We start from the raw sequence: 14,458 nt of genomic DNA on the forward strand, positions 1-14,458 counted from the left end.
GAAGCTGCCGATCCATGGTTCGCGCTGCACAAGCTCCAAAACGTATCCGTCAATCGAGGAATATAATACGGTACATACAATGATGTACCGTATTAAATTCCTCGAGCTGCCAATTTCCAGCGTAAACTAGAGTAGTCCTTGAAGCTGTACTGTAAGAACAGTTGTGTATATTACTACTGTTGCACAGCGTAAACTGGCAAGCTTCAAGTAGTAATCTTTAGTCTTCCCGTTCGAGCTGGGAGCCATTCGCAACTCAGTTCCAGTTTTCCCCTCAAGCCAATCGAACACCTCCCAAGCCCTGTCATGGGTTTTTACCACATTGTCCTTCTGCTTACTGCTCTGCACCTATGGAGCGCGAATCCCCTTGCAGCGTCCAAGGATTCGCAGTTAATGGCACCTGGCCCTCTGGCTCAGAAGCTTGAGAATGGCATTCTCACCACGAGATATCTGCGAGTTGCTACTACCGATGAGGAAGAGGACGAAGAGAGGGGCATTTCTGCGAAGATTCCCGGCCTTGAGAAGATTTCGAGCGCGCTCAAGTCCAGCAAGACCAAGACCAAGGAGCTCCAAGCACTGCTCAAAGCCGACGAATCTCTCGGTAAAGCCTTCAAGACGGTGAAGCTTAGCACTATGCCCATTGGCAAGGACGACTTCATCGAGACGAATATGGTGGTGAAGTTTTTCTCGAGTCCAAACTTCAAGGCCTGGTCCAATCATGCCGCCAAGACGAATCCGCAGAGCCCGCAAGGCACCATGTTAACCGCTCTCACGAATGTTTTTGGAGAGAAAAACGTCGCGACGATGATTCTACTGGGGAAGCATACTCGGAGCTCCAAGAGTGCCGCGAAGAAGCTGGAAGCTGTGCAGTTCAATGCGTGGATTAGTCAGAAGAAAACCCCGGATGATGTTATCAAGAAAGTAATGGGCGTCAAGCGCCGTATCGTGAAGAAATATCCTCGTGTGGAGGAAATTGCGGAAGATTACGGCAAGTACCGCATTGCCGGGCTTAACTAGCCCGAAGGTTTGCATGCAGTCTTGACGACGGTAATGCTACTCAATCCAAATGAAACCCATGAGCTTTGTTGTTGGAAAAACAGTCTCGGGAAACTCGAAAACCTCAATCGAAAAAAAAATCGGCGACGACATCTGTCGTAACGGTAGCAAAACAACCTCCTCACAGCTCGTTCAAGGCGCTGTCCATGACCCCGTCGATTAGCACTCGGATGGACGAGATGCTCGCGTCGCTGCCGTCCACACGGGACAGGATCTCAATGGCCGAGGCCCACTCCTGGACCACCTTGGCCTTCTCCAGCGACGACGCCATCACATTTCTAGCCTGCTCTTCCTCGTCCTCAACCCTCTCTGCACTGCGGCGTTGCACCTGCACTGTGGGCGTCTCCTTCTGCTTCTTCGGAGCCTTCTCCTTCCCCTCCACAACCTCCTCTGCCCTAGTTCTCTTGGGCTTCACCTTCTCCTCTTCATCCCTCTTAACCGTCCTCTTCTGCTTGGGCTTGGGCGTTGCTTTGGGCTCCGTCACCCGTGCGGGCGCCTTGGGGGTCACTAACGTCTCCTTCACCTTCTTCTTCTTGGGCTTCGGGGCTGTCGCCCCCGCGCCCTGCCAGTGGTTGACCAGGAGAGTGACAAAGTTGGCTTTCGTGGCTGTTCGGTGCGGCTGCAGCTCCAGCAGCACGCACGTGGAGCGCAGCGTGCGCGACTTGCAGCCGTTCAGCTGGTCGCGCAGCTCCTCGGCGGTGCCGTCGGCCGGGAACTGCTGCACGAAGCTGGCCAGCTCCAGCACCTCGTCGTCCACGGCGTTGTCATTGGTGTTGGAGGTGGGTTTTGCCTTGGCAGCGGGCGATTTAGACGGCGTTTTAGCGCTGGAAGGGTCTGGGGTCGAGGGCGACGACAATTTTGTGCTGGAGAGCAGCGCCTCGCCCTTCCAGTAGTTAACGAGCGTGGCGATGAAGCCGCCCTTCTTGTTGAGCCGGCGCGGCACCTGCAGGTCCAGGTGCATGCAGGCGGCGCGCAGGTCGCGGTGCGTGTAGGCGCTGAGCTGGTCCTTGACCTCGTCCACGCTCTCGCTGGCGGGCACGGTCGCCACGTAGTCGAGCAGGCGGTCCACCAGGTCCATCATGGGCTTGGGCTTGGCTTGGCTTGGCTTGGGTCCGGCAGTTCGGGCTTTTGTGGTGGTCGGTCGAAGATTTGGCGCCAGCCGCTGGTGAGCACCTTCGTAAATCAAGATGCTGACAGATGAGGAGTAGGGGACAGAACGACTGGTAATACGGGTGGGAATGCACACACGAGGTCGCTATTTCGTAGACGGGGTGGTGCTTTGTGGTCAAGATCGAGACGAATCCGACTGTATATTTCACAGTGAGGATAGGTGGTAGAGAACTTTAATCAGTGCACAGTTTTCAAATATATCGGATCTTTTTGGTCTAATTCCGTCAGTAATTCAGAGAAGGGTGGTTATCTGATACCTTTGTACCGCATTCAGATCCAAGAAAAGATGGCGACTACCGCAACAACCTGCTCGGACGTGCAGCTCGTCTGCCTCTCGACGACGCTCGTGGTCACCAGCGCGGACAAGTGCGTCACGCGTGACGCCACCGCGCCAACTTCAACTTGGGCTGATAACGCGCCGCGCTCGGCGTCCGCGCTGGTGCCGCCGCTGCTGGAGCTGCTCTTCTACCCGCCGTCGCTGGGGCTCCGCCGACTCAGCCACGACCACAGTCACGAGCATAGTCACGAGCGCCTGCGGTTCCTGAGCTACGTGGAGACGCAGCACGAGGTGTCGCTCGTGTTCGAGGAGCAGCTGCTGGCCAAGTTCCCGCAGGGGGCGCTCGAGTTCGAGCCGCTGCGCTGGAAGGCGCTGCAGGTGGCGTCGGCCGGCACCGGCGCCTTCCTCAGCCAATTGGCGGTGCTCACGCAGCTCACGACGGAGCTGGCCAAGCACGGCATCAGTGTGTTCCAGATCTCGACGTACCAGTCTGACTATGGTGAGTCTGGAATACATGTATATAAGATCGTGCTATAATTTTGTAGGTGGTTATGATTTGGTTGTTATTATTTGTTGTTGTTCTTGTTGCTGTCGTTGTTGCAGTGCTGGTGAAGGTGGAGGACTTGGATGCGGCTATCGGGTGTCTGCAGAGCTTCTGCTCTATTGAGATGGAGAGTGGGGAGGAGCTGAGAGTTGCGGGGAGTGGGGAGTTACCGGAGCAAGACGCAGAGCAGAAGGAAGACCCGGTGGAGGTGCACCAACACCCGCTCAGTGTGCCGGACGTGAAACTGCATCTTGTCCAATTGAACCGCACGTTTGTGAGGAGGCATTTGTACTCGTTGGTGGAGTTGCTGTTCAAGCCGACGCAGCTGGAGGAAGAGCGGTTCTTGAGTTACTCTGAGACGGGGGACGACATTTCAGTAGTCACGAGTGATGAGAACTTCCTGGACGAGGCGAGGGCGCTCATGGAGCAGGGAGACCAAGGAGTGCTCGTGTCGCCGGATTTCTGGAGGCCTGTGCAGATCGGCAACACCAAGCTGGGCTTTGCGGAGACGGGCATTGTAGCTGGTCAGACGCGCGTGCTCGTCAACGCTGGCACCACGGTGTTTTACCTCAGCACCTACGCCACGGTAAGTGAATATCTTCCGCTGCTGTTATTTCTATGCGTGATTGCTTCGTTAACTGTAAATTCATGAAGGACTTCATGCTTATCAAGGAAGATGAATGGGATGACGCGCTGCCAATTTTGCGAGATCACTTCCGTCTCACTGAAGGTGCCTTCGAGCCGCTGACAGCTTGAGTTAGAAAGAGAGGGAGAGCAAGGTATTTATGACAGGCAGAATAGCGCTGCTGCCATGACCAACAAGAAAGCTACCTTTTGGAAGTATTGCTAGGATGCTCTATATATTTGCGATGATTTGTTCAGATCAAGCTTGCAATGTTTCGTAGGCGTTGGCGGTACTAAGTAACTCCATCTTGAATGGCACGCGTCCGTGGTCTGCTGTAGTATGTGCGTGAGAAAGCGCCACATTGCCGGTGTTAGCGAGCTGCAGCGAGGCTAGGAAAAGCCGACAGACTTCGAATTGACTCTTGCCCACCACCAGCGTCTCAAACGGCACTGCTTCCTTCTTCTTCTCTTCATCGTCCGAAACAGGCTCCACTCTAGCGCGCTTGTTCTTGTCCCGCTTCGTGGATTTGCTGCGCTTATCGAGGCTGCTGTTCTTCTTCTCCTCCGCAAGACGCTCGATGATCTCACGACCGTAGAGGTGGATATCGAACGGCGGGTGGGCATCTTGCTGCTTGAGCAGAGGGGTCAGCTTCTCCTGCCAGTCGCTGACCTGCTTGCTCAGGTCCGTCTCGCGCACGTACTTCTCGGTACCAGACATGAAGGAAGCCAAGTGCTGCCTGCAGATCTCTTCGTAAGTAAGCGGCCCACCGTCACTGCCCACAGCTGAGGCAGCCGCCTCGTACGAGCCCATGGGGTCGTCCATGTCGTTGACTTGATCCCAGTCGCCACCATCAAAGCCATCGTCGTAGTCATTGTCGTCATTGTTATCGTCGTCCTCATCGTTATTGCCGTTAGCATCATTCCGGAACGCCATGTCAAGCCTTGCCGTGGCAGTAGATAGTGTCAGTGCCTGCATCTGGTCGTTTCCATCCGCTTCCTCCTCCTCCATGGCCTGTTCACGCAGCAACATTGCTTGGGCACTCTGCTTCTCACGAGCTTCACAGCGACGCATGATGCTACGCCATTTAGCTTCACGTTGCCAGAGTGCATCGCAAGTCTTGACAAGCAGCGACGCCCTACAGAACGCGCGCTTGCAGGTTTTCTCGAGCGGGTTTTCGCTTCCTGTCTCCGTCCAGACCCACGATGCCCACTGCGGTCCATTCGAGCCCATGAAGAAGCGGTCCTGGAACGCAGGGTCGGAGAGACCGTCCTGCTCGGCGTCATCATCAATCCCCACGGCACCCTCCTTGTTGCTGAGAGCAGCCTGGCCTGCCTTCTTTTTCTTGTACGCCGGCACGCGCGGATACGACCGCCCCTTCTTGAATGGCCGAGCCACCGACGTACTGGCATCATACGCATCCAGCGGTGCCCACGGATCCTTTTCACCTGCTGGTAACGCCGTCGTCGAACGCGTAGCAGAACGAGGCGGTTCTTCAGCAGGAGTCTCTTCCTGCTGCTCGCCATTCGCAGCGTCATCCATCGGATCGTCCTGCATAGGCTCTCCGCCATCAAACTCATAATCCGGCTGCTTATCAAACGCGTTGTCGTTCGTGTCCTCATCCTCGTCCGCATCCATATCGTCAAAGTTCAGCGCCATGGACGGGTTTTCTCCATCCCCAGCGACCCACATACCTCCCTGTCTTCCAGGCGTCTCTCCAAACACTAGCGACTGGTCCCCCGCCGCCCTCTGCTTCGCTCCGAGATACTTCTTACTCGCCTCATCCAACAACAAAACTCCACTCGCGTGTAAATTGCACGACAGCAGCTTGAACGTCTCTCCGTGGTCGCGTTCATCGGGCACGAGCGATCCCATGAGCGCAATAGACGCCTGGATGTTGTTCTTGCTCCGGTTGAGCGCATTGGCCTCCTTCCTCTTCCTGCGTCTGTCACTCTCCGTCTCCTCGTCCTCCTGTTTAACCTTCTTAAGAGTAATATGAGTCGGCTTGGCCTCCTCCAGCTCGTCATAGAGCGGCAGCGGGTTCTTGAAGACGCTGGCGCCGGCATCTCCGTCGTCGTCCCCGTCCTCCATTGGCTCCCCGTTCTCGTCGCTCTGCTGCTTGTGGCTCTGCTTGTCGTCCTGCTGCTTGGACAGATGCGCCAGCGTCTGGTACACGAGCGCGTGCAGGTACTCGACCTTGCGGCTGTAGATGACGCTCGTGCCCTGGATCAGCAGCGCCGCCTCGGCGAAGTTCATGACGCCGGGGCCGTCGCCTTCGCGCGCGATGCTGGCGCCGTCCTCCGGGTCGAACGCGATGCTCAGGTGCTCGAGCTTGTCCATGTACTCCTCGAGCTCCGAGGCCAGGTCGATGTTCCAGTTCTTGCTCAGGTCCCTGCATAGGAGGAGGGGGAGGCGTCGAGGTTAGAGGGAGGGGTAGAAGAGGGGGGGGGGGGTGGAGCAGGAGACGCACCGGATGGGCTGCAGCAAGTGCTGCAGGCGTCCCTCGCTCATGGCGTCCCGAGGTGCTGCTGGAGGTGCGCGATGCAATTGGGCCTGGGTGTGTTTTTGATTGGAAAGACGCGGGGCGGTTTGAATTTGGTCCGAAAAGCAATAAAAGCGATGGCTACAGAAACTGCGTGGACTCCCCCCAAAAAAGAGAAGTGTGGTGGTGTGGTTGACGCTACATTAGTGTGAATCTGGTGTGTAGGGTGTGTTAAAGCGAGGGCGGTTTATCAATCAAGTGGCTTCAACATGGACCGACACCGATTGCGTGCGCGACCGCGGTCGACAATAGAGCGTTTAAGCTACAGGACCAAAACGCCTTTCAGGACGAAAAAAAACTTCGTCCCAATATTTCGTACCGAAATTCCAAAAGGGCGCTTAAGCTAATCACAACGCAACGAATCAAATCACTTCAGAACTCCCTCCTTGCCAGCCATACCAGAGACAATGGAGAGCGACAGCTCCGGCGAGATACTCACCTTGGGCTCCACTGCGTCGCTTCAGCTTGGCCAATACGACCCTCCCCTGTCACCAGTGCAAGGCCCTGAGTCGCAGCAACAGGATGCTGCGCCCGACGATGTTGAGGATAGCTCCGAGGAAAAGAGCTTTGAGGAAGTTGACGAGCCGGAGCAGCGCTCCCGCTTCAACGCCACCAGCGACAAGGCTCTGTTATCTGAAGTCCTCGCCACGCTTCCATTTGCTGCTGACCGTAAAACAGTAACAGGTGTGTGGAAGGGAGTGGCTAACCGACTAAACGCTACTCTGTCAGAAGCCTTTAGCTTTCGAGCGTGCAGGGACCGCACCCGTCTTCTCTTACGGAAGTATGTAGTGCGGAAGGCGCGAAACGAAGCCGCTAGCGGCACCAGCGAGGTGCACACAGAGAACGATGACATCCTTGAGCAACTTCAGCAGCTCAAGAACGCAGCCGTGGCTGAACAGCAGGAAAAATGACAAAATCGACCTCTAAACGCAGGAGCTGGAGACTGCAGGTCAACTCCTCATGCAGGCAGCAGAAAAAAGGTAGTCTCGTAATGGTGTGTTGACTGCAATGTATTTCGTCTAATTTTGAATGCTTTTATGTAATTGTATGAACAGGGTTTCCGAGAGGCTTGCCGCTGGTACCAAAGATTCAGGCCATCCTAAGCGCCGTCGTCTCTCCACGTTGCTTGACCAGGAGCCTGAAGAAGCTATCGAGCGTAGGAAACTGGAAGCGGAAAAGGTCGAACTTCACCGAGAAGAGCTGTAACTTCGTCGAGAAGAACTCGAGCAGCAAAAACGTCAGCAAGAGCTGCTACGCGAGCAGATCCAGCAGCAAGCTGCTCAGACCGAGTCCATTTTAAAACTGTTAGCTTCAGCTATTAGTAACAAGTGAATCTAAAATGCATGTATATTGTAATGATAAACGGAGAAGTAGCTTTCTAGCGACGGAGGCTCCACACCAAAATATCTGCTGTTATTGTTCCCTCCACTAAGAATAGTGATACGATTGGTCAGAACCACTGCAGTTTTGTACAGCTTTGCTACAGGAACTTCTCCCAAGCACATTTTTCTCTTGTAGTCGACACCAGCCCAGTAGTTGACAACCTGGCCGTACGGCCATTCCACGGACGTCCTGACCTTCGACATGGAGGCGTTTATTGCAGCTTGAGCGGGTGTTAAACTTGATCCTTTAAAAGGAGATACAAACACATCGGTACGGCCGTACGCTTGGTCCCCGTAGACAAAGTAGCCTTGAAATCTCCCGTCGCGGCGGACTCGTTCCTCCAGTCCGGACTCTCGCAGCAGTAGGATGTCGTGTCTTCGGCCTTCAGCCGGCCCGTGTAGGTGGAAGATCATGCCGTCTGGAGTAACGACGGTCTGGAACTTGAGCGCATGCTTGCGTTTGTGACCACTGTACACACTTTGCTGCTCCCGAGCCCCTCCTGGCCTGCAAATGCCCCTAACGGTTCCGTCCACGAACCCCCAAATACGGTCCAACTCAGCGCCTTGATCGTAGATAGCTTGGCTAAACTCATGCAATTTAGAGCTCACATAATCTAAATTCCCCTTGAGCAACCTGCTGCATCTCTCGCTAATATATAAAATCGATCACAAAGTAGAAAATACTACTTAGAGCGCTGGACCACCGGCCGTAAATACCTGACATCTCCATCCATCGCGTTGGGTAGCAAAGTCTGTGTAGGGTGATGCAGAGTCCTTAGAGACCGCTACAACACGTACGAGAGCTCGCGCCCGTGCGAATGACGTCCGGCAGCTGAAATGAAGCTTGTAAACGGCGTAGATGGCGTTGGGTGGTAGAACAGCAGGCAGGTGTCATCCGTGACGTGGTTGATGTCGAATCGGACACGGGGTATAGAGTATCGTGGCGAAGCCTCCGATAGCAATAGCAACGCGCTGTGGCGCAGCCTGGATGCCGCCTCCCAGTCTCCATGTAGTCTCTTCACGCGTGATGTGTCCAGCATCTCCTTCGCCGCCTGGCGGTAAGCGAGTACATCATCGTCGCTGTCGCTGTCGCTGTTGGAGTCCATCGTTATGGCTAGACTATAGATTTCACACTGGCTCCGCCTCTGATTCCGTTTCGTCACAACAAGCTCTTACGAAAGTTGTCGTCCTCAGACAACGAGACGCAATCGAGAGGACGAAAAGATATCAGATTTTCTCAGATTTTTATCAGATTTTCGTTTCGTTCTGAACTGGTTAAGCGCTCTACTGGCACGTGGCTGGCAACCATGCGCACCAAACAACCTGGTCCTGCCGCCCGGGAGCAATTCTAAGTGCTGCTTGTTCGGCCATGGCTGCGAGTCGCTGCCAGCGACTATAATGCCTAAGCGAAACGCTCTGTTAAACACCGTTAGAGGCCAGAGGGCGGTGCTCTATTAGCGAATCTCGACTCAGAACCTCTCTGTCTGACCGTTTGCGGTTCTAGGCTCCGCGGTTTCGGCCTCGCCAACACCAGCCGAGCAACGATATAATAGCCAGCATTGCTAGCAAAGCTGTTGGAGGTCGACGGGGCCCGTGAACTTCTCGACGTGAACGCACCAGAACGGTCGAGTCAACCATCGCGTCCTTCCAGCGAGATGCGTCCGCCAAGCGTCGCCACAAGAATTCGTGTGCAAGACACTTTCGGTTAATTCCTCTAAACAATCCAGCCAATCACACACGTAACCCTGTCTAATCGGATATGTTCCGCGGGGAAGCCGGGGCTCACCTTCGATTGCTCACTCATTTTTTCTGCTTGGTCGACGCCAGCTGTTGGTCGTTGCATCTCTTCAGGATGCCGGCCAGCAGTCTTCAATCTGCGCGCTACCGGCCACGACGACGACGCCCAAGCCCATCTCGCCATCGATGCCCCGCGCTGCCCGCCGCCCCCCCCCCGCGTCGCCGTCGCTGCTCGCGTCCGTGGCCTTCGTCTGCCGCCAGTGGCCGCGCGTCGAGGCGCTGGACCACGTGACGCGCGAGCTGGACGCTCTGCTGGACTGCTCGCAGCTCTGGACGCTGGCCCGCGCGAGCGGCGCCGGCCACGAGCACCTGGTGGCGCGCATCGCCGCCCGGGACGCGCAGAACCTGCGCCGCATGGACAAGCTGCAGCGCCAGGCGCTGGCCACGACGGCCATGGCGGCGGCCGCGGCCAACGGCCACGTCTCCGTGCTGCGCCTGCTGGCCGAGCTGTTCCCCCGCGCGCGCGTGACCAAGGCCGTGGAGGCTGCGGCCCGCAACGGCCATGTGGAGGTGCTGCAGTGGCTGCACGAGCAGAAGGAGGCGCTGGACGTGTTCTGGGGCGCCAGGGAGATGCTGGTCGCCGTGCGCGGCGGCCACCTCGACGTGGCGCAGTGGCTGCATAGACGCACCACACCGCCGGAACACCAGTTCTTGATTGACGAGGCCGCGCGCAACGGAGACCTGGCCATAATTCGGTGGCTGCACAGCGTCGGTGCGGCCGAGGAGTGCACGGTCAACGCAGTGGCCAACGCGGCCGAGAACGGACACCTGGAAACGCTCAAGTGGCTGACGGAGCACTGCTTCCACAAGGAGTGTCCGTCCATCCGCATGGACCAAGCGGCCGCGAACGGACACCTCGAGGTGGTCCAGTGGCTACACGAGAACGACTCGCGCTGCACGACGAGCGCGATGACGATGGCAGCGACGAACGGCCACCTGGAGACGGTCAAGTGGCTGCACGCGAGCCGCAGCGAAGGGTGCGAGCGCGCGGCGATGGACCAGGCGGCGGTGAATGGACACTTGGAGGTGGTGCAGTGGTTGCACGCCAATCGGACGGAAGGGTGCACCACGATTGCCATGAACGGCGCGGCGCGGAGAGGGTTCTTCGACGTTGTGAAGTGGCTCCACGCGAACCGCACCGAAGGCTGCACGATCAAGGCCATGGACAATTCGGCCATGAACGGACACCTCGAGATCGTGCAGTGGCTTCACCAGCACCGACCCGAGGGCTGCACCACTGCTGCCATGGACCAAGCTGCGGCCAATGGACACCTGGAGACGGTCAAGTGGCTGCACGAGCACCGCACCGAGGGCTGCACGACTGCTGCCATGGATGACGCTGCGTTGAACGGCCATCTCCACATGGTGCAATGGCTGCACGAAAACAGGAGTGAGGGCTGCACCACCGCGGCGATGAACAACGCTGCCGCGTTCGGCCACATGGACGTTGTCCAGTGGTTGCACCACAACCGGGACGAAGGCTGTACGACCGACGCGATGGACCGAGCAGCCCGACAAGGCAAGTTCGACATGATCAAGTGGCTCCACATGCACCGCAACGAAGGCTGCAGCCTGTTTGCAATGAACAATGCAGCAGGCGCAGGCCGACTCGACATCTTGCAGTGGCTGCACTCAAACTACGGTACGGGATGCAACAATCGCGCCATGGAGGCGGCCACGTTCGGCGGCCACTTCGATATCCTGGATTTCCTCCACCGCGAGGGGCTTGCTACATGTACAGCCGATGTTTCGATCAAGGCGGTGGCCGAGGGCCACTTGGAAATCCTGGAGTGGCTCTTCGAGCACTACCCGGAGCCGATCCCGTCGGCACGCTTGCTGCGCATCGCAAAGCGGCACGACCTCTATTGCGTCGACTGGCTCGTACGGACAGGCAAGGCGGTCGACCATGATATGTGGTAGATGAAGGGAGAGTGCATGCTTGGTTGTCGGTAATGTTACAATATGAATCTACATGTATGTTATGAAGTAAAGTACTACTTAACTGCATTAGAGCACTGCCACCGGTGGGGGCAAAAGCTGAGTAAAAGTCATTTTATATTTCCACCCAAAATACAACTACACGCTGGCACCGGTCTTAAAACATGGATAGGCAACCCGGAGCGTTGCTCCGGGAGGGTACACAGGTCGACGAATAGTTTCATGGACGATGAAAACGGATAATAATTGAGTAAACCCCAAAGTTGTTTTGTTTTTAATCCTTAAAAGCACTACCAGCCCAACTCTCTAGTTGATTCTAACGTGGACATCTACTGCGCCTGCTTCGCAGCCGCAGCATCTGCCCGAGAATGCGTACTTGAACAAATAGTTGCGCACATTGAAGTGTATCGATACGGAAATGATGTTTCAGCCAAACCTTTGTGAGGCTAAGCCCCGCTCTTCTTTGTCGTGGTGGGTTCTCAGGAACCGAAAGTCACCAATTGAGGTTGCCTGGTCTGATGAGGCCATCGGTGACATAACACCCTGGTCAGCGTCCAATGGCTGCGTTGGCGCCAGCAACGAGAGAGCTATTTCATTCATTTTGCAGGTAAGGTATACTGTGCTCATTTTTGTACTATGTTGTGTGCTAACGATCAGACGAGAGAGCTACAGTAGCGGAACGAAGGAGAGACGCATGGTGCGCTGATCTTGACCATTTAACTTGAGGATGTTAGCTAAGTGACAATAACAATCCTCAATTCAAAAACAAAACAACCAAACAAACTTTTAACTTGAGGGCTTGGGGGATAAATTGCGGAATGAGATATACGCTAATGGGCCAATTCCTTGGAAGTGGGTGCTTCAACGCAGGGAAAAAGTCTTATTCAAACGAGCGATGCTCGTGTCACCGTCGAGTTGAGCTGATTGGTTTGGCGACAGACACGAAGTTGGGCATCTTCGGCTAAGCGATTGAGTATTGAGCAAATTGACATGTAAAAAATGCAGCCTGCAGCTAGACGAGGCATATTGGTCATCTTCAGCTAAGCTTGGTCGATTATGGCGCAAATTGATACGCCTTCAGCGAGGCCATGACGCTCTCAAAGTGTACTGGAGCGTCCGTAAGTGTTTGAAGGTTTTGGTCAAGAATGAACGATTAGTATCAACCTTTGGTAAATAATGTGCATAAATCTTAGCATTTATCGACGGGTACCAGATATTAGCTTAAACATTACAATTAAGAAAGAGAGACCCGGTTTGGCACCCGGTTTGGCACCCGGTTTTGGAAAGTTACAAGTTTTTTGCCGGGGCCTAGCACAGGTCTTCGACCTGTGAACAAGAAGGAAAATGCGGTTGGTTATTGTTTACCGGTAGTATTCTCTTCTTGTTGGCGGCATGTTTCCGTCCGCAGAGCGTGTAGTGACGACACCATTCATGGTGTTGAGCTATTTACCCCTACCATAGTCAAGTACTCGCTTTTTGAAGTAGTCGGTGTAATCCGCCCAAATAGCCATCGCTCGCGGGCTCCTCCGAATGTCGTGAAATTTCACCATCAGTATGTCCGCAAGCACTCCATCCGGCCGTTTTCCTTCCGAGTACCACGCATTAAACAGCGCTTTCTCCATCTTCTTAGCGGTACTCTTCGATTTCCATGAAAGCTTGCCCACCAAGATCATATTCGCCAGCGTTTTGTCGTCAAACTCTTTTCTAAGCGCGTTGACCATAGCACCTTCCGGGTCCTGCTTGTTTATCTGGGCGGCATGCTTGGCCCAAACCTTGAAGTTGCGGCTTGAGAAAAGCTTGACCACCATTTCCGTCTTGACAAAGTTATTCTGGGCGACAGGCATGGTGCTTAGTTTTAGCTTCTTGAAGGCATTGGTGATAGTGTCGTCGGCCTTCAGCAGTGCCTCCAACTCCTTGGTCTTGCTTGACTTTAACACGTTCGAAATCTTCTCCACAGAAATTCCCCTCTGTTCCCCGTAGTCGTCTTTGTTGGTAGTAGAAACTCTTAGAAACCTTTTGGTCGGGGTCTCGTTTTGTAACGCGTGAGTCAGCGCGTCAGCTGCGGTCAAGTGCGATTCCTTGGACGCTGCGCAGAGATCAGCACTCGCCACCAGCACTGCGGCCGCTAGCAGAACAAAGCCGTACAGCTCCATGGCTGCGCTTGGGTGATCGACTGGCCGGAGAGGCAAAATTGAAAGTGAATGGAGGAACTGCAGCTGGGCTTGCTTGTAAACGGGAGCCAGCAACCTAGCAAGCTAACAGCTGTACATCATCGGATGGGGTCGGGAGCTTCACTGGGAAGATCTGCCCTGAGCAATGCTATACAGAAGAGTACTCAGTGAGCATTCTTCTGTATGGCTGACGAACCCAATAAGTGCAACCTGTTGTAGTATTTCCTGATGCTGTAACGCAAAAAGAATACAGCACTAGCCATTTTAAATGTAAATCTGAACGGGAGGGGGGTTGGGGGGGTAGTTAAGTTTTTGGCTTGTAGCTTACGGTATTCCGCAGACTCTACACATTAGAGCGCTATCGAAGTGCAACAAAAACGGGGCAAGATCTGGGTGTCATCTACCGTATTTATTTAGTGATTGTGGGGGCTTAGTTATAATGGGGTTGCCAAAAAAGGAGCCATTTTGGAGACGGGCGAAGTCTTTATGAAGAAGTTTGTATGGAGTGATTGATCATTCCCATTTTGTACCACCCCCATTATAACTAAATACATAAAATATACTTATGTATTACTTCGAAGTAATAAGTAAATGAGAGGCACCTGCAACAGCTGTATCCGGCTGTTTGGCTGGATAGCTGATATGGTATCTCAGCAGACAACGCATACAACACTTCTTATGTTAGGCCGGCAGCAAGAAGCTTATGCTCTAGGGATGGTGGGGGTACAGTACAGTACTATGGTTGGTGGGGTGCATTTCTTTTAGAACCTCACACACAACCAACGGACTCCGAAAAAGGCTGGCTAATGCGTTGCTTTACTATTGGATTGATCGTGTTTTCAAACGGCTCGAGGTTTCTTAGAGCGGTCATCAGGTTTGAAAACTATCACGTTGGAGAGCCTTTTCCCGTGTCGATGGTGAGTTTAGATAACCCAATACATGTACGTAGCCAGGTCATCGAT

The 14,458-nt window shown here is 54.6% G+C and overlaps 7 protein-coding genes across 7 annotated transcripts; 3 read left to right on the forward strand and 4 right to left on the reverse strand.

Annotated features, from left to right (window-relative positions):
- Window positions 1-303: 303 nt before the first annotated feature.
- PHYSODRAFT_288844 (hypothetical protein) lies at window positions 304-1,014 on the forward strand (the record flags this gene model as incomplete). The annotated part of the gene is made up of 1 exon (XM_009538267.1): window positions 304-1,014. One exon carries the CDS (start codon window positions 304-306, stop codon window positions 1,012-1,014), a length of 711 nt encoding a protein of 236 aa, XP_009536562.1.
- Window positions 1,015-1,174: 160 nt separating this feature from the next.
- PHYSODRAFT_526119 (hypothetical protein) lies at window positions 1,175-2,131 on the reverse strand (the record flags this gene model as incomplete). Its single annotated transcript, XM_009538268.1, has 2 exons — window positions 1,175-1,360; window positions 1,439-2,131. 2 exons carry the CDS (start codon window positions 2,129-2,131, stop codon window positions 1,175-1,177), a joined length of 879 nt encoding a protein of 292 aa, XP_009536563.1.
- A 378-nt stretch (window positions 2,132-2,509) lies between these two features.
- PHYSODRAFT_527426 (hypothetical protein) lies at window positions 2,510-3,800 on the forward strand (the record flags this gene model as incomplete). Its single annotated transcript, XM_009538269.1, has 5 exons — window positions 2,510-2,589; window positions 2,722-2,999; window positions 3,104-3,202; window positions 3,242-3,630; window positions 3,699-3,800. 5 exons carry the CDS (start codon window positions 2,510-2,512, stop codon window positions 3,798-3,800), a joined length of 948 nt encoding a protein of 315 aa, XP_009536564.1.
- Window positions 3,801-3,927: 127 nt separating this feature from the next.
- Window positions 3,928-6,177, reverse strand: PHYSODRAFT_527031 (hypothetical protein; the record flags this gene model as incomplete). The annotated part of the gene is made up of 3 exons (XM_009538270.1): window positions 3,928-4,441; window positions 4,598-6,049; window positions 6,137-6,177. The coding sequence occupies 3 exons, from the start codon at window positions 6,175-6,177 to the stop codon at window positions 3,928-3,930; spliced, it is 2,007 nt and encodes a 668-aa protein (XP_009536565.1).
- Window positions 6,178-6,801: 624 nt separating this feature from the next.
- PHYSODRAFT_377140 (hypothetical protein) lies at window positions 6,802-7,116 on the forward strand (the record flags this gene model as incomplete). Its single annotated transcript, XM_009538271.1, has 1 exon — window positions 6,802-7,116. A coding segment is annotated over one exon (315 nt), but the record flags the coding sequence as incomplete, so codon positions are not given.
- Window positions 7,117-7,542: 426 nt separating this feature from the next.
- Window positions 7,543-8,193, reverse strand: PHYSODRAFT_526990 (hypothetical protein; the record flags this gene model as incomplete). Its single annotated transcript, XM_009538272.1, has 1 exon — window positions 7,543-8,193. A coding segment is annotated over one exon (651 nt), but the record flags the coding sequence as incomplete, so codon positions are not given.
- Window positions 8,194-12,767: 4,574 nt separating this feature from the next.
- On the reverse strand, window positions 12,768-13,478 carry PHYSODRAFT_288847 (hypothetical protein; the record flags this gene model as incomplete). Its single annotated transcript, XM_009538273.1, has 1 exon — window positions 12,768-13,478. The coding sequence occupies one exon, from the start codon at window positions 13,476-13,478 to the stop codon at window positions 12,768-12,770; it is 711 nt and encodes a 236-aa protein (XP_009536568.1).
- Window positions 13,479-14,458: the final 980 nt, after the last annotated feature.

The sequence above is a fragment of the Phytophthora sojae genome (genome assembly GCF_000149755.1).
Source record: "Phytophthora sojae unplaced genomic scaffold PHYSOscaffold_11, whole genome shotgun sequence".
Lineage (NCBI taxonomy): Eukaryota > Oomycota > Peronosporomycetes > Peronosporales > Peronosporaceae > Phytophthora > Phytophthora sojae.